Source organism: Microtus pennsylvanicus, chromosome 19 (assembly GCF_037038515.1).
Source record: "Microtus pennsylvanicus isolate mMicPen1 chromosome 19, mMicPen1.hap1, whole genome shotgun sequence".
NCBI lineage: Eukaryota > Metazoa > Chordata > Mammalia > Rodentia > Cricetidae > Microtus > Microtus pennsylvanicus.
Genome location: NC_134597.1, coordinates 34,880,569 through 34,898,878, shown reverse-complemented (window position 1 = coordinate 34,898,878; position 18,310 = coordinate 34,880,569). Strand labels below are relative to the sequence as shown.

The following is an 18,310-nucleotide window of genomic DNA, read 5'->3' as shown; positions in this document are numbered from 1 at the left end:
CGGGAATGAACTAATAGCTTCAGACAACAGATCATAGGGTAAATGGTCTTAACTGTCCACTCAAAGAGATAGAATGGTAATTTGTATTTGTACTAAAGAAACACACCGAATTGGCAAAGACAAACAGAAACTAGAAGTGAAAGGATGAGAAAGCATGTATCAAGGAATGTATACCAGAAACAAGCAGAAGCAGTTACACAAATATCTTTCAAAGTAGATTATCAATGAAAATTTTATAAGAACAGATAAATTACATCACTACATAGTAATAAAATATACAATACAAACCAAATATAAAACAACTGTAAATATAAAGACACTTATCATTTGTGAGTTCAATTTCATAAAAGTATCTATCTATTTGGTATAAAAGAAAAACGCAAGCCAATGCAGTGATAGTGAGTGGCTACAATATTCCATTTCTTAGTGCCTATGCCATTCAAGTAGAAATTTCACACACTTCAAAGTTCACATGCTACACAGACTAAGTAGATGTTAACTGGCCACGTTTCTCATCAATGCCTGAAGCTTTCTCCAAAACACATCACATCTTGTACTATAACACTAATCTTCACAAATAAAAAGTTTTCTGTATTCTTTTCTTTTTTAGTTTTCTGTATTCTTTGAGAACAAAACAAAATTAAAAACAATGAAAAAGATATACAATATAACTACATAGAAATTTAATGAAAAATGTTTGAATGACCACCTGTTCATAGAGGAAATAATGGAGGTAATTGAAATATTCCTAGGAGGAAACTTTAAAATGAAATTTACCTGAATGATTTCTTTAGTAAACCAAACACAGTTCTTAAAAGAAAGCTTATAGCTGTGTGAGCCAAAATTTAAAAATTAAATTAAAATTATGTGTAGAAGCTAACTTGATTCGTGATATAACAAGGCTAGCTTAAGGGATAAACAAGTATATTTTATTTATTATAAGGAGAACTTCACATCATAGGAACAGAAAGTACAGGCTCTGCTCAGTCGCGGCAGAACCACACAGAAAGAGGGCACCTGGTCTGTGCACACGTTTTTCTCTCTGGGTCCCAGAAAGCCAAGCCTTAACTTGAATCTACCTCTTAAAGACAATTGACTAACAAGGTTTCCCCATCATCTCCCCCTTTTTTCTAACCATGGATGTTTCATCTATATGCATATATGAGCATTACATGTGTGTATGCAGTACCTGCAGAAGTTAGAAGCAGAAATCAGAGCCTTTGGAACTAGAATTGCAGACAGTTGTGAGCTGCCATGTAGGTTCTGCAAATTTGTCTTATTTTCTGTGTCTGTACTTGTTCACTCTGGTAACATCTTAGGTGGAAAAATATGATAATTGGAGATCAAACAGAGTGAACAGTCAGAACCCTCTGAATATGGAAATGAATTCTATAGAATAATAGAACATCAACATAGGAAGAGATGTTTCTCTCTAAAATCATAATCTCCTTCAGCACTGAAGCCTGGCATGGAATTTGTATAAAACACGGAGATGGATATCTTCTAGGCTCCCTCAGTTTGGTACAAGTGAAGTATGTGCAGGTAAGGTCCCTTGCATCCTAGGTATCATACCTGAGATGTAAATCTCAGTCCTCTACTATCCATAACTGCCTATCTATAAACAATATAACTCAATATAACATGTCCTTATGAGTGTTCTATATCAGAGAAGGCAAGCAAGTCATAAAACACAGCCTATGTCTCAGACCTAAAGTAACCACCAGAACACAGTGAATTTTCTTCCTAGTTTCCTTTTATAAAATTTATCTGATAGAGGGGTCTAGACAAGACTCTTTATTTACTTCAGGCCCTTTTAATTTTTTTGTCCTTGTGCCTTTTTCATTTTTGAGACTGGACTGTGTAGTCTAGATTGGACTTGAAATCTACATCCTCCCATACTCCCAAGCTTCTTGGGTTTTGGACTACAGGCTATACAACCACATTTGTCTAATAATAGATTCTTTTTTATTTTCTTTTAGATGTGGCCTTACAATGTATGCTTGGCTGGGCTGGAACTATGTACAGCAGGCCGGTCTCAAACTGAGGGATCAACCTGTCTCTGGCAATAGATGCTTAAGAAGATCGGGGTCAGGTTGGCCTATGCCCTAGCAGCAGGAAGCTTTCATCACAGGTTTATTCACTATTTCACCTTGCAAGCACCATCTTAGATTTGCACGTTATGTCACAAACAGAGAAGAATAGTACTGCCAAGTGGAGCACATCCAAAGGAAGGACTGAGCACTGTGCCTCGTCCTTTGTGGTGGTAATAACACACTGACAATTATTAAAGGAGAAAGGCCAATGTGAAGCAGACCTCTTGGGATACTCCAGAGCTCACCATGGAGCAGGCTCCTGAAATTTTGCAAATTCTGCACTGATCTAACATTCATGTATCACATTGGGACAACTTTATGATCCTATTTAACAACATCAGTCAACAAACATTAATACAAAATGCTATACCCAATCATGTGAGATAAAATACAGAAGAAATAAACAAACATATTAATGAGATAAACAGTTAAGAAGTGATTTTTGACTTTGTTACTTCAGACAGATTGTATTTGTGTTAGCAGAGTATTTGTAAGTATATTTCTGGGTGAAAATTTGCTCTGAGTCTCTTATGAACTCTTCAGTAAGTCCTAAAGGTTCTCTCTCCTTCCTCACCTTCCGTTCCCATCCATGGTGCCCACAGACAACTGTCACTCAGAAGCTGTGGTTTTCATGCTGAGTACATTGGCAGGGTCCTTAGGCTCATCTCAGTAGAGCTGGGTGGAAGGAGATGGGGTTCTTGCTGAGATCTCTCACTTGTAACCAGCACTGTGTCTCCAGCACTGCAGAAATAGAAGCTGCTGTCTTCAGGCCTCGCATTGCTCACTGTCAATGTAGAGAATGTTAGGTTTGCGCGGCTGATAGGAAACTTGTCCTTGTTGAATTCTTTCTCATATGTGGCATCTGAGCCTTCATTTGCAGCTGCCATGAATACCAAGCTCTGTCCTGGGATCTGTCTGTACCAGAACATCCCAGCAACTTGACTGTCAAGCACACACTGGATTTTCAGCGAGGTTCCACTTTGACAGATGATCCTTTGGGGCTTTTGGTAGACGAGGACACTGAACACAGAGCCTAGATTTAGAGAGACAGAAATCCGTGAAGGCAAACAAGTTTTGAGTCAGACTCATCTGGACAAAGATTTCTGCTATATCTACTCTGGTATCACCCTACTCCCCAAACCATGTAGCATGCCCCTCCCTTTTACCAACACTCTCTGACAGAGTTTCCAGATGTAGGGAATCTTTATCCTCTGGTTTATATAGTCTGCTTTAGTGCAGAAAAGTACCCTTATATCTCAGTTCAACATTAACATTGACTCAAGGCTTTAGGACAAAGTTCTTACCTTGGCCCAGGAAAAGTAGTAGGAGAGTCCACATCCTTAAGCAATGGTCTTTTTTTCTGAGAAAAGGCACTAAAACCTCAAGGTCACACTCATCTTTCCTCCCCACTGCACAACTGCTTCCTTACTCATTTTGTTAATTTCTTTTTGTAGGAAGGTGACTTTTTGCTAAACATATAAAAATAAAAAAATGCATTGCCCCCTAGAGGAGCTATGTGGTTGTTCACTGAGGCTGGGTCATTCATTCGAAAGGCATCCCACAATGCAGTTTCCACCTGTACGACATTCATTTATCCATCATTACTGTGCTGCTTTCTGAGTACACAAACACAGGTGAGATGCAACATTGACTTTAATCAGTTGAAACTGTCTGTTGTCTTCATCGTTGTTCAAGTCCCTACTTGAACTTAGGGTTCCTCTCAAATATGCATGCAGTACTAAACTAACACCTATTTCTGAATTTCAATCCTTCCATTAAGTGGCACTTCATTGTTTGGTTCTTTAGGTTAATAAAGTAATTAAGGCACTATTTCTCACCTGCCTTATTTATTAAATCAAAAGTTAGATGAAGAAATATGTCTCATCAATCTTCCTTTAGTTCAATATCAATATATTAAATAGTCCTTGGAAATTTGTAATAATATTTATTTTTTTATATTTTAGTTCAGTGTAGACTACAGATCAGGTCATTCCTCTCTATTGTTTGACCACAGTGCTATTATTTGTCATTATGTTGTAATAAATTCATTATATCATTCAATTAATTATGCATATTACTTATGGGAAAAAGTAGAGCTAAGTTTCTTTTTATTTGTGAACTGAGTTATTTTTTATTGTAATTATTTATTTTATTTTATGTATAAGAATGTTCTGGAGCCCTTGAAGGTCAGAAGAGATCCTCTTGATTGGAGTTGCAGATAGTTGTGAACCATAATGCGGGTGCTAGGAACCAAACCTGGGTCCTCTCGACAGCAGCAAATGCTTTGAACTTGTGAGTCATCTCTCCAGCCCCAGCCGCTGTTATTTAGGCGTGATTGTCACTGTGTTTTACCAATTGGAAATTTTTGCACATAAGACCTACAGAGCATAATTTATACAAATTTCAAGAGGAGGTGACAAAAAATATGGCTCAAATTGATGTCTTTGTAATCCCAGAGCCATGGATTAGCATCAGAGCTACCAAAGATTGCCCCACTTTTACAGTTTACTGTGTTTTTCTAACTGGCAACTGAGAATGGCAAGCCTGACTTTCTAAAGTAAATATGGGATCCAGGAAGACAGTCTTGCAAAACTAACCTGTTTTATTCCCCTGATTCCAAGATTCTGTTATAGACTTATTCTCTCACTTTCTCTTACACTTTCTCACCATTTATATTCAAATGTATGTGTATATGCATGTGTGTGAACAACAAACATGTTATCCTGCATGTTTAATAAACATAGGACAAATGAATCAGAGGTTTATCTTCACAGAATTTCCAAATCCTGAGAATTAAAAATATTCAGTGCAAGAAAACTTATGTACTGAAACTATAAATTAAAAATAAAAACAAGATGCTTTGCTGACACCAATGAGACACAAAGGTTGTACAAAAGAAAAGAAAGTTAAAAGAAGCTAGTCAGTGTTGGCACATACCTTTACTGCCAGCCCTTGGGAGGCAGAGGCATGTGGATCTCACTGAGTTTAATCATCATGGTCTACAGAGCAAGTTCAAGGACAGCACAGCCAGGACTGTTACAAAGAGAAACCCCGTCTTAAAAAAACAAACCAAAAACAAACAGACAAAAACATAAAAGAGGTTTTAAAAAGTCAAATGGTGAAACACCTATTAATAGAAGCATGTTAATTTAAGTTACAAGAGCTAGTGAGATAAGCATAAGCTAAGGCTGAGCTTTCATAGTGATTAAGTCTCCATGTCGTTTTTTGGAGCTGGAGACTGGACAGGAAAGGATGGGTTCAGAGGTTTCTGGGATATAAGGCCCACCACTGTTAGCTGTAAATAGCATGTTAAATGACACAGATTCATCCCAAGAACTACTGAGGACGTTGAGCATTTCCTTAAGTGTCTTTCAGTCATTTTATATTTCTCTGTTGAGAGTCCTCTGTTTAGGTCTGTACTACAATTTTTATTGGATTATTTTTTCCTTTTCTTCTCACAAATTTACACCTGCCTCTGCCCCCTGAGTATTGGGATTAAATACTATATTTATTTTTATGTTTTTGTGGGTTTTGATGCATGAAAATACATATACCATGTGTGTGGTTGATGCCCTGGGAGATCAAAAGGGTGTGTGATCCTTTGGAACTGCAGTTACGGGTGGTTGTATGACATCATTTGGGTTCTGGGAACTGAAACTGTGCCCTCTGCAAGAGCAATTAGTGCTGTTAACAACTGAGCCATTTCTCTAACCATTTACACTTGTTGCTCTTGCAAAGAACCCAGAATTATGAGGCATGCTGGTAATTTTTGCAATTCTCCAAGAGATCAGTATAAACCACTCTTGGCGGCAGGCCACAGTTGAGGCTAGAGTCAGAGCCGTACATCTCAGACATTGCAGTTTTCACTAAGACAAAATAATCCTGCTGGGATGCTGGCTAGTTTTGTGTCACCTTGACATAAACTATAGTCATTTGAGAGGAGAAAACCTCGACTGAGAAAATGCTTCCATAAGATCCAGCTGTGGGCCAGCCAATTAGCATTTTCTTAATTAGTGATTGATGGGGAACAGCCCAGTCCATTGTGAGTGGTACTACCTCTGAACTGGTGGTCGTGGGTTCTATAATAAAGCAGGTTAAGCAAGCTAAAAAGCAGCACCTCTCCATCACCTCAGCTCCTGCCTCCTGGTTCCTGCCCTCACTCTTTTTGTTGGGTGGTTGGTTTTGGAGACAGGGTCTTTCTGTGTAATTTTAGTCTTGGATGTCCTGGAACTCGCTCTGTGGAACAGCTGACCTCAAACTCATAGAGATCTGCCTGCTTCTGCTGGCCGAGCACTGGGATTAAAGGAGTGTGCCAGTGATGTCTGGTACCTTTAATGCTTTTGATAATGAACTATATGGGACAATGAGTGAAATAAACCCTTTCCTCCCCCTCCTTAAAACAACTGAAATGGGAAATACCATTAGACTATTTTGCTGATTGGAAAGCCATACATGCATACAATGCATTTGGATCAAGTCCACTCTCTTCATTCCTGCCTCCATAATTCCTCCCACACCACCACCACCACTTTTACTTCTCAATTCCATATGCTCTGCATTTTATAAACCCACCGAGTCCAATCAGTGCTGTCTGTATGTATGTGAGTATAGGTTCATCTACTGGGATACAGCTAGCCTCTTCAGTCCCACATCCCTAAGGAAAACTGACTCTTCCTCCTGTAGCAGTCATCGATTTCTTGGTAGCAATGATTTATAAAATGTCATGGAAAAGTCTATAACATTCAGATAGGATGTAATTTTCAACACAGATTTCCCTACTAATGCAAGATTTGAAAAATATAAAAAAGGCATTTTCATTTATGCTAAGTACAAAACTTTTACTTTTATTTCATTTTTCTTAGGACATTACTAGATAATGTTTTCCTAGCAGATCGATACAGTGAACCAAAGGAAAAAGAATCTAATTCAGACTAACAAATGAAAGTCTCAGGGTGACAACAGGACAATAAAACAGTGATCCTGTTAAAAGAATAAAGTCTTCGGAAGCATCGAGTGTAAAAAGGAACCAGAAAGTCTAGTGGCTACTGAGCAGGTATCAAAAAGACTAAACCAAGTCGAGTGTTGCATGATGACTCTTCTAAGAGCCAACAAATCACAAATAGAATTGGAGAACAAACAATTTAAAGCATATTGACCAGGTTCATGAGCTGTGTGGCCATGAGCAAGTTATTTTAATCCAGTTTATCATTAATTGTAAGGAAACATTCTGTATGTGCCAGGAACATTGTGTTACGTTGCCGGGAACACCTCTAGAAAAGTGACTTCCTGCTTTCACTGTTCTTGTTCCCTGCAGGGAAAGCTCTGCCTCACTGTGTCCCAGAAAAGAATGCTATGGAAGTGTCCACATTTAAACATCTTTTCTCTCTTATTTTAGAGTCATCTTTCTGCCTCCTCCTTTGCATAGCTCCCTGAGCCCTGAGGGGAGGGGTTTGGTGAAGACATCTCAGTTAGGACTGAGTCTTCAAAAATCTCTCACTTTCTGGGAAAGCTCCAATTTTAAAATGATGCATAAGTGTTGGAATAGTATGTAGTATTTTCAGAGGATTAGTGAGGCTTTATTTGCCTTTATGAAGTTATATTTCGAGCACTCATTACTTTTCTGTTTATGCCCAAACTCAAACATCCTCCATATTTCACCAATCTTTTAGTCCCATGAGCGCTATTTCATCGCTGCATACTGTCATTTTATTCTAGTTTCTCTCCTTTCTGCTGAGGTTGCAATACATGGACACGGTAGAGGAAACAAGTGACAACTACGGCCGGACCTGAGAGTCACGTGACAAACTTTGAACCAAGGTCTCGACTTTGGTGGCATGATGACAATTCCTGGTGGCAACAGGAATGCAATCACCACTTAGACCTGTTCCTCTATCTTTCATTGGATCTGAGGTCAGCAATGCTTACTGTGGGAAATAGTGGATTTGTGGGTAATGTGAGGTTTACACACACACCAAAGATCCCTGTATGTAGTCCTGCTAAGTAATTATATTCTGTCAGGATCCTTTGTCTCTGTTCTGGACATTAATTTCAGTCAGGAGACTTTTCATTCCTGTAGTCTTTTCCTTCACTTCAGGGGTATTGTACACAAAACAGAACACTTTTTCATTTTTGTAGTTCTTGTATTCTTGCCTTCCATTAATTCCATATCAGCTAGTCTCCAATTTCTCATGTAAACGTAGTCCTAAACTTTATAATACGTATTTACTTTCATCCCTGTCTTCCTGTACATACACCGAAATAGTACATTGTCATACAACAAAACTACACATCTTAGTGGGTAAAGGCACCAGAAGCCAAACCTGTCAACCTGAGTTTAATCCCGGCAAGTTGTTCTCTGATATATGTGGGAATGGATATGCCCATGAAAGGCAAATAAAGCCTCACTAATCCTCTGAAAATACTGCATACTATTTCAACACATAACACAGATGCATCATTTTAAAATTGAAGCTTTCCCAGAAAGTGAGAGATTTTCAAACACTCAGTCCTGAGATGTCTTTCATGTGTGCACATGTACACACACACACAACAAATTGCAAAAATAGATAAATAAAAATTAAAATATATTTCAGGTTTGTTTAGTTTTATTAGTTGTTTAATAAATATCTCACAATTTGGGACCCAGCTAATATTTTCTGTGTTTCACTCTCTAGAACGAACATACCATCCAGGTGGTTGTGAGAATGCTTACAGCCTGATCACCTGCACCCTGGTTTACTCTTGCCTTCATTAGAGACTGTCCAGTGAAAAATAATGGATAAGAAAATCTGAAGTTATGTTTTTGATCAGTCAGACTGGTTTGGTTTTCAAGGAAGTAAATAAAAAATGGGATAAATAAAATTCAAGCTCTATAAGCCTTTTGAGACAGACAATCTAGAGAGGAGAGATGTGTTAGTGCCCTCTGGCGAAATGCTACAAAGAACAAAGCAAACCAAGTCCATTATTGAGAGAGATTGGAGCCTATAATGGAACGATGAAATTATTTAAAATGTTAAGCACTGCTCTTGTGCAAATATGGAAGATGACATCTTTAGGGTGTCAGTCTCATGAATTTAGTTTAGGGACTATTCATATTTTGGGTCAGGTTATGTTCACATTGTCTTCTGAATTATTAAGGAGTGAGAATATCTTGTGGCCTTTTTTTCTAATTTAAGAATGTGTAGAGGTTCCCCTTTAGTGGCCACCTCTTTCTAACTGGTACTATGTGATATGAAAGGCAGCATCAACCTGGAGGCAGAGCCACCTCCTTCCCGTAGGTGCTTTTTGTGTGGGGAGGTTGTGGCTCTCCAGAGCTGTGGATAAACTGCTGGCACAGAAGTACACAGATGTCTGGCTGGTTTTCGCAGACTCCAGAATCAGTGAGAAACGCTCCCGCTTCTTGCGAGAGACCCTGTATCCTTCAGGGATGTCTCCTTTGCTGTTACTGTCAACATCATATGAAAAATGAATCAACCGTAGCCCTAGACCTGGGTCTTGTCGATACCAGAACATTCTTTCATGGCCCATATCCTGTACACAGTCCAGCAAAACTTCCTCTCCCGTTCTTTTGACCAGATATCTTGGTGTCTGGATTACGTCCATGTCCACAAGGCCTGTTAGTGAAGAAGAAGTGAAAGCAAGGTTACCTAGTATCAGACTACCTAGCCTGATACTAGAAAAGTCTGATATCACAACCTAGAAGCAACAGTATGCGGTTTGCCCTCAATGCCCAGGACATACCAGTCTCCAGGACTCACCTAGTCCTAGGAAACAAAGCACCACAGTAGAGATGAGTCTAATACTCATGGCCATTTTGAAGAATGTGTGGGTCTTCTTGCCACTTTACACTGACAGTCTATGATGTCATTGTTCTTGACCACACTCATGAGCTTGTCTCCTTCATCTAGACTAAAACATCTGGAGATCTCAGAGAGGAAAGAGGGTATCACAGAAGTCTCTCTCTCTCTCTCTCTCTCTCTCTCTCTCTCTCTCTCTCTCTCTCTCTCTCTCTCTCTGTCTGTCTTTCTCTCCACTTTTATGCACATGCTTCTGGAATGGCATTGTGCAAGTCTGGAAGTACACTAATTTAATCTGCTGAAAGTACTTATTTTTAGATACTTATTATTATTGTATCCATGGATAGAGGCAACTGTAGTTGATGTTTTCCATATGCAATAGATTAGTTCCCCTCACGAAGCATCTTTTTTTCTTCAAGTTTCACTGGTGGTAGTGACAGCAGTGGTGTAAATATTATTTAGAGGTTTAGCAAGAGAAGAGAGCTGGAAGAGCCAGTGGTCCAACAAGAGTGGGTTTATGGCCGAGCAATCAAGTGTGAAGTATAGGCAAATAAGCTGGAAAATGAACTTTAAATTTTTCTGTTTTTGTCATATGTCAGAAATTCCTAGGAATGTTGGTGGTAGATGACTCCATTCAATGTCTGTGCAAATGTTAACAGAGTCGGTAAATGCACAACGTAGTATGATGTGCTTAAGTGAGAAGAGTTACAGTAATATTTAAATGCTCCCTAACACACAGAGATAAATGCAAGGAAAGCTTTTGTGAGTCTCAGAGTCTGCAGATCTTCCCTGGAGGTGAGGTGAAACATACTGGATGGTTACAGGGTCTGGACTGAAGAGTCCCCATTAAAAGAGCCAATAAAAAGTAGTGGGAAAAAGAACACTGACAATTCCAGTGGTTCTCAACCTATGGGTCACATCCCCCACAGGGGTCACATATTAGTTATTCTGCATATTTTACATTACAGTTGCAAAACTGCAGTTATGAAGTAGAATGAAATATTTTTATGTTTGGGGGTTACCGCAACCTGAAGAACTTACATTAAAGGGTCACAGCAGGAGAAATGTTGAGAACCACTCAGATTGTAAGCCAAAGTGGTCTGTTGTGACTCCTACCACCAGGGCACCTGGGACTTCAGAAGTGTTCCTGTGGGGGGAGATGGAGAATGCTTCTGTGTGCTTCTTTTCTGTGGGAACAGTATTTCCCCCATGGTAAGGGGAGGGCTCAGGAAGCAAGGGTCACCTCCTCCTTTTATGACAACCATTTTTCTGCATGGAGGATGTGACTTTCAGTGTTGTGGTCTAACTGATGGCAGAGGGCAGAGAGTCTACATATATTGAGCGTGGGAAAAATGCTTAGGCTTATTTTAAAAAACACCCTATCTTTTTAAACAATTGCATTTACTTAGCACTCCAGGAACCAAGTGACTAATAGGTTAAAAACTGTCCTATGTCAAGATCCACACATGGAGGCCAAGGTACATATTCTAGTTACATTGCTGACTTAATTTCTGTACTGATGATGATATCTAACAGGTGTCTCGGTGAAATTGTGACCCAGGGATATTATGTACACAATACAGATAATTTAGGGAAGGTAATAATGTATCTCCATCATACTTATGCCTCTGACTTAACTTTTTTAAGAAGACAAAGGACCACAAAACAGAATTCCATGGCCATGGTAGATAAGCTGCGGATGGGGTCAGGGAATTTCTGCTAGCTCTGCTCAGGCTGTGACAAGAGCATGTGTCAAAGAACTCCTCACGTTGTTAACTCAACCAATTAAGAAGCCCAGAGGAATCTAATCAATACTTGAATAGGTGATCTGGTAGAGGAGCATCACAGATGAAGAATGAGGACTGAGTTATCACAGGGCACACTTTGAGAAACTTCTACATGAGAATTTGGGCAGTCAGAGTAGATAAAGGAAAAGTAGAGCTTTATAACAGAAAGGTGGACCAGTATTCAACTATATAAAAATATGGGATCTTACAAGTACACAAAACAATAGACACCAGATAGTTAACTAAAGAAACTTAAAGTTTTTCATCTCATCTGTGGGAAGGAACAGCTGGCAAGCGGGCAGTCAGGGTGGCTGGTTGGAGGATGGTAACTGGATTCCAGGTGAAAGATTACACAATAATGGTGGGGTGGAGAATACTAGTATAAATTGCAAGGAACTTAATACTTAGAGGTGTGATAAACACGGGTATGGATTTGGTGTAGAAGGACATCAGAGGGTCAGGGAAGATCACTCCTGCGTTGTGAGCTTGCATATTGGTTAATGGCAAAGTTAAATTTGGTAAACAATTCAGAATATGGTATTTCTACCCACACACAAAAACAATGGTCAAAAATATCAATAACAAAGCCAGTAATATGAGAAAACTCAAACTTGCCTTGGGGCAGCAGCTCCATTGCATCTGAAGATTTAAGACCCATGGGGAGAAAGGAACACGGTGGTGGCCTGGCACTTTAGACCTAATACAAGGATCTTGCTCTGTCTGGGTTTTGAAAGTTGTGGTATAACAAGTTGAGACCGGAGCATGGGAGTCACACACTAAGTGAGGTGCCCTGCTGAGAGGCCCTGAGGCCAGAGAGTTATAGAGAGCTCCTATGGCTGTTGCCAGTGGGAAAAGATGTTACATTCTCTTGGCCGGTGTGGGGCCTCCTGAGAGTGGAGGCTTCTCGCCCATGTGGCTGTCCTTTTTGTGCAGAGAGCAGCGGGCTGTGCAGAGCTGTGATAACTGCTGGCACAGAGGTACAAGGAGGTCTGGCTGATTTGGGTAGATTCCAGTGTCAGAAGAAAGGCTTCTTTTCCTTTTCTAGAGACATTATACCCATCAGAGACTTCTCCCTTATCAATATGATCGGCATTAATTGAGTAATAGATCAGCTTTAGACCCAGACCTGAGTCTTGTTTATACCAAAACATATAATCATGATTCATATTCTGGGAGCAAGTTATTATCAACTTCTTCCCAGTCTCTGTGATGACGTGTCTTGGAGCCTGGGAGACTTGAGCCTCCGTGGAGCCTATGAATGAAGAACATAGAGGTTGAGATAGCCAGTTTGGTGAAAAGAGATAATTCTTTACCCTTTCAGGAAAAGATCTGAGCCCTGGTCTACATACTCACCTGTCCCTAGGAAATAAAGGACCACACAGTTTAGGAGAATGGTGACCATGGTGATATCATAGTGAAACTCCTGCTTCAGTTAGTTCTCTGCAAGCCTTGAGGCTACCACTAACTTATGTGATGTTTCTCTCCCTATCATGGGTGCCAGGAACATTTGAGGGAGGAAAGCTCCTCCCCCTTTCTGCAGCAGTTTGGTGTGTACAAGGGCACCAAAGCAGCCTTATGAGCTGTGCCATTTCTTCAGTTTCTTTGAGGCCACGTGTCTGTATGCATGTGGCGTGTTGTATTAGCACACTCTTGTAAAAATTGTCAAATATTTATGTATTTTAGATCCTCACGATCTGAACTGGAATAACGTGTGACTATCACCTAGAAATGTGAGAACAGAAAGCTTACTCTACTATCAAAACTGCACTTTATTTTTAGAAGATATTTCTACTCTGCAGGAAAGATTCCAAGTGTCTTCTCTAGCATACTCTCTGCTGTGTTTTTTTAGACACTGTCTTTTACAGGATGCAAAGGTGTAAAAAACTCAGTCAAATTTTTCACACCACAAATGATTTTGCCCTCATGTATCCCACCCACAACCTTAGACCCACCTAGCCTTTGCTCTTTAGCAGGTAAGACAGGCTTGCTGCTGCCAGAGCCAGCACAAGCTTGACTGACATTTATCATATTATGTTTCATGCCTTTTTTCTTCCCTTTCCTTCTCCAGGAGAGGCTGGTGAGAAGCATAGCATGTCGGAGAATTGCTTTTCTGGCTAATTTTTGAAAATTAAAGTATAAGAGCTGGAAAGATGGCTCAGTGGTCAAGAGTACACTCGATCTTCCAGAAGACTTGGGTTTGATTCTCACCACCCACGTGATAACTCACAGCTCTGTATAGTCCCTGGTCTAGAGGATTGATGCCCTCTTCTATCCTCCACTGGCACTATGCACACGTGTGTTGTGCAGACATACATGCACAAAAACACACCAGATATAATAATACTAAATTATATTAATTTATAATTTATTTATAATAGTATAAATAATACTAAAAATTCAAGTATATCTAATGGGTAAGGCTTTATGTAGGTTATGGGTGGAATATGATCTGTATCTGCTATCTTCTTCATCCTTCGGGGCACTACTCTAGGACTTGTCTCTCATCTGCTTACCCTGGCAAAAAAGTATCTTCACAAAACCCTATGCTTGTATCTCATCCGCAATGGGGTACCATTTATTAAAGCCTTGTTTGAGAACACATGCTTTACACTTCAGCTACACAGCCGTCTTTTCTTTTATATGACTTTGAGGTCAGATGTGGACTAACAGAATTATCGTCATAATTCTAGTCCCATGTCTCTTTATGCTCAGGTTATTTCAATTCTGAAAAGTGTTCTCTACCTTATATCATTCTGTTATCTACTACAAGCCCTTGAGAATCCAATTTTTTTTAAAATGTGTGTTTTTTAAATTATGCATACACATTCAACTTCATTACACCCTCACAGTACTATTTGAAATGTGATGTCTGCATTACAGAATATGTTAGTGCCCTCTAGTGGAATATCACAGTGACTATCACTTGAACCAAGTTAAAGCCTAGACTCTGTAATCTATTAATATACTCTACAACACATGGGCACAGGAGACCACTTCTTACGTATAACCCCAGCAGCACAGACATTAAGGACCTCATTGAATAAATGGGACCTCCTGAGACTGAGAAGCTTCTGTAAAGCAAAGGACACTGTCACTAAAACACCAACTGGGAGAAGATCTTCACCAACCCCGCAACTGACAAAGGTCTGATCTCCAAAGTATATAAAGAACTCAAGAAACTACACCGTAAAAGGCTAATCAACCCAATTATAAAATGGGGCACTGAGCTGAACAGAGAATTCTCAACAGAAGAAGTTCAAATGGCCAAAAGACACTTAAGGTCATGCTCAACTTCCTTAGCGATCAAGGAAATGCAAATCAAGACAACTTTAAGATACCATCTTACACCTGTCAGAATGGCTAAAATCAAAAATACCAATGATAGCCTTTGTTGGAGAGGTTGTGGAGAAAGGGGTACACTCATCCATTGCTGGTGGGAATGCAAACTTGTGCAACCACTTTGGAAGGCAGTATGGCGGTTTCTCAGGAAATTCGGGATCAACTTACCCTTGGACCCAGCAATACCACTCTTGGGAATATACCCAAGAGAGGCCTTATCATACAACAAAAGTATATGCTCTACAATGTTCATAGCAGCATTGTTTGTGATAGCCAGAACCTGGAAACAACCTAGATGCCCTTCAATGGAAGAATGGATGAAGAAAGTATGGAATTTATACATATTAGAGTACTACTCAGCAATAAAAAACAAGGACTTCATGAATTTTGCATACAAATGGATGGAAATAGAAAACACTATCCTGAGTGAGGTAAGCCAGACCCAAAAAGAGGAACATGGGATGTACTCACTCATATTTGGTTTCTAGCCATAAACCAAGGACATTGAGCTTATAATTAGTGATCCTAGAGAAGCTAAATAAGGAGAACCCAAAGAAAAACATATAGGCATCCTCCTGAATATTAACCTTCAGCAAGCGATGAAAGGAGACAGAGACAGAGACCCAAATTGGAGCACAGGACTGAAATCTCAAGGTCCAAATCAGGAGCAGAAGGAGAGAGAGCACGAGCATGGAACTCAGGACCGCGAGGGGTGCACCCACACACTGAAACAATGGGGATGTTCTATTGGGAACTCACCAAGGCCAGCTTGCCTGGGTCTGGAAAAGCCTGGGATAAAACCGGACTCTCTGGACATAGCGGACAATGAGGACTACTGAGAACTCAAGAACAATGGCAATGGGTTTCTGATCCTACTGCACGCACTGGCTTTGTGGGAGCCTAGGCAGGTTGGATGCTCAACTTACTAGACCTGGATGGAGGTGGGGGTTCCTTGGACTTCCCACAGGACAGGGAACCCTGATTGCTTTTCGGGCTGGGGGGAGACTTAATTGGGGGAGGGGGAGGGAAATGGGAGGCGGTGGCGGGGAAGAGACAGAAATCTTTAATAAATAAATAAATTTTAAAAAAATATACTTAATTAAATAGGCAAAGGGAATTTAAGGTTGCAAAAGTCACTGAAGCTATTGATCAGCAGATCTTGGGATAGGGAGAATATTCCTTTAATTCAGGTTGTCAGACTCTGATCACATCAGTTCTTAAAATATAGAACCTTCCTTAGTTATGCTTCAAGGAAAGTATGGTTATACAGAAGAGAGTCAAATAGACGGAATGCAGCTAGCTTTGAAGATGGCAGAAAGAAAGAAACAACCAGGCAAAGGGAGTCTTCCCTCAATCCTTCATAAAGGAACGCAGCTCTCCTACTTACTCAGTTTCTGTCAGGTGGGACTAGGTTGGTTTAAGACCCATGCTCTATATTAATTTGTATTATATCAATAAAAATTGGTACGATCATAAAAGTAAGTAAACATGGAATAGAACATGGTTAGGAAGTGAAGTACAAAGAGAAGGAGAGTAATTAAGGACAAGAAAGGTCCTTGTATGTGGGTGGCTTCTGTGAGCTGGACAATGGGTCTTGTGCACCTTGGGTTTGTAGGGTATTTTGTACAGAGAAGACACAGCTGCACTGACATATCTAAGTGACTTATTAATGTTGAAAGATTAAAAAATCTGGGCTAATTATTCTCTTTATTTGTTATTGTCGTGGTAGTGGTCATGCTAGAGACTGAACCCAGGGCCTCGCTCATGCTATGTAAGTCCTTTATCAGTGACTTAGTCTCCAAGACCTCACTGTTTTGTGAGAAATTTATTAGTGGTCGTTTGAAAGAAAATGGTTCCCAAAGGGGTGGCCCTATTAGGAGATGTGGCTTTCTTGGAGTAGGTATGTTCTCATTAGAGGAAGTCTTTCATTGTGGAGGCAGGCTTCGAGGTCTCATATATGCTCAGGTCACATCCAGTGTTTCAGACCACTTCCTGTTGCCTGTGAATCAAGATGTGAGATCTCTCAGCTCCTTCTCCAGCACCATGCCTGCCTGCATGCTGCCTTGCTTTCTGCCATGATGATAATGTATTAAGCCTCTGAACTGTAAGCAAACCACCACAATTAAATGATTTCCTTTATAGGAGTCGCCACAGACATTGTATCTTTTCATAGTACTAAGACAATTTTCATCCAGAGCATCATTTTCAAAGATGTTAATGTCAGAGAAATAATGAATTAACTTTATTCCTCACTTGGATCTACTGATCTGGACATCCAGTCTGATTTGATAGTCTGAGACTATCTCAGTAAAGTATTCTTGCTGCTTCTCTGACCTAGGTTCTCAAAGCCCATGTTTCATTGATTTCCATGAGGCCTGTGTTAGAAAGGAATAGAAACCAAATGGAGAGCTCCCTGAAAAACCTATGTGAAGGCAGCAATCAAGAGCTGGAGACCCTGACACTCTGAGTTAACCACCCCTGTCCCCCAAGGCCCCACAGACCAGTGTCCCCAATGCTTTCTTTACAACCAGTTCTCCTGACAGAACTTCAACAAGGTCAGTTCAATTCAGGGAAAAGCATTTCCCTTTCCACATTTCTCTTCTTGCCTGTGCATCTTTCTCACACATCTTTGTTTGCCAAGCCATGTATTCTTTAAGATGAGCGTGACTCTTACTATGGGGAGGGAGGCAGATTTTTACATGTTTAAGCTTGAATCCCATTCTTTGGGCAATTTACTTACGCAATCTGTGGTTAAGTTGCTTGTGACTGGGTATTACCAGTTTACTAGCATTACCATGACAAAATACTACAGTTGGCTTTAAGTGGTAGGAATTACATTTTCCACTGTGTTGGAGGCTGAGATCAAGGTGTGAGCTGAGTCAGTCTCCTCAGAGGCTTCTCTTCTGGACTTTTAAATGGACATACTTGTCCTGTGTCTTCTCAAGGTCTTTCCTTTCTGTATCTCTGTCTGGATCATTTTGCATATAGGCTAGGGTGTCACCCATATGACTTCACTTTATTAATTACAACTTTGAAGATACTATCTCCAACCAAGTCATAATCTGAAGAATTAGCTTGAGACTTCATTTTATAAATGCAGCAGACAGGTACAAGTCATCCTGTAGCCATGTGAATACAAATATTACCAACTTCAGAGGACTGTTACGGTGATGATGAAATGATCAAAGTGGAATAAAGAGGGTAAGGTTTTGCCAATCATACAGCTCTCAACTGCCATCTCGCTGCTGCTTCTATGGCAGTATTTTGAAGTGTTATTTCAGTGAGGATTCAGTGT

General features: G+C 40.0%; 1 protein-coding gene and 1 gene segment (V, D, J or C); both read right to left on the bottom strand.

The window, feature by feature from the left end:
* The window catches only part of LOC142838452 (M1-specific T cell receptor beta chain-like), a 320,262-nt gene that overhangs the window by 243,552 nt on the left and 58,400 nt on the right, over positions 1–18,310 (bottom strand). The window lies entirely within an intron of this gene.
* Positions 9,108–9,987, bottom strand: LOC142838457 (T cell receptor beta variable 28-like). The segment is given in 2 exon segments: positions 9,108–9,706; positions 9,851–9,987. Coding segments are annotated over 2 exon segments (447 nt in total).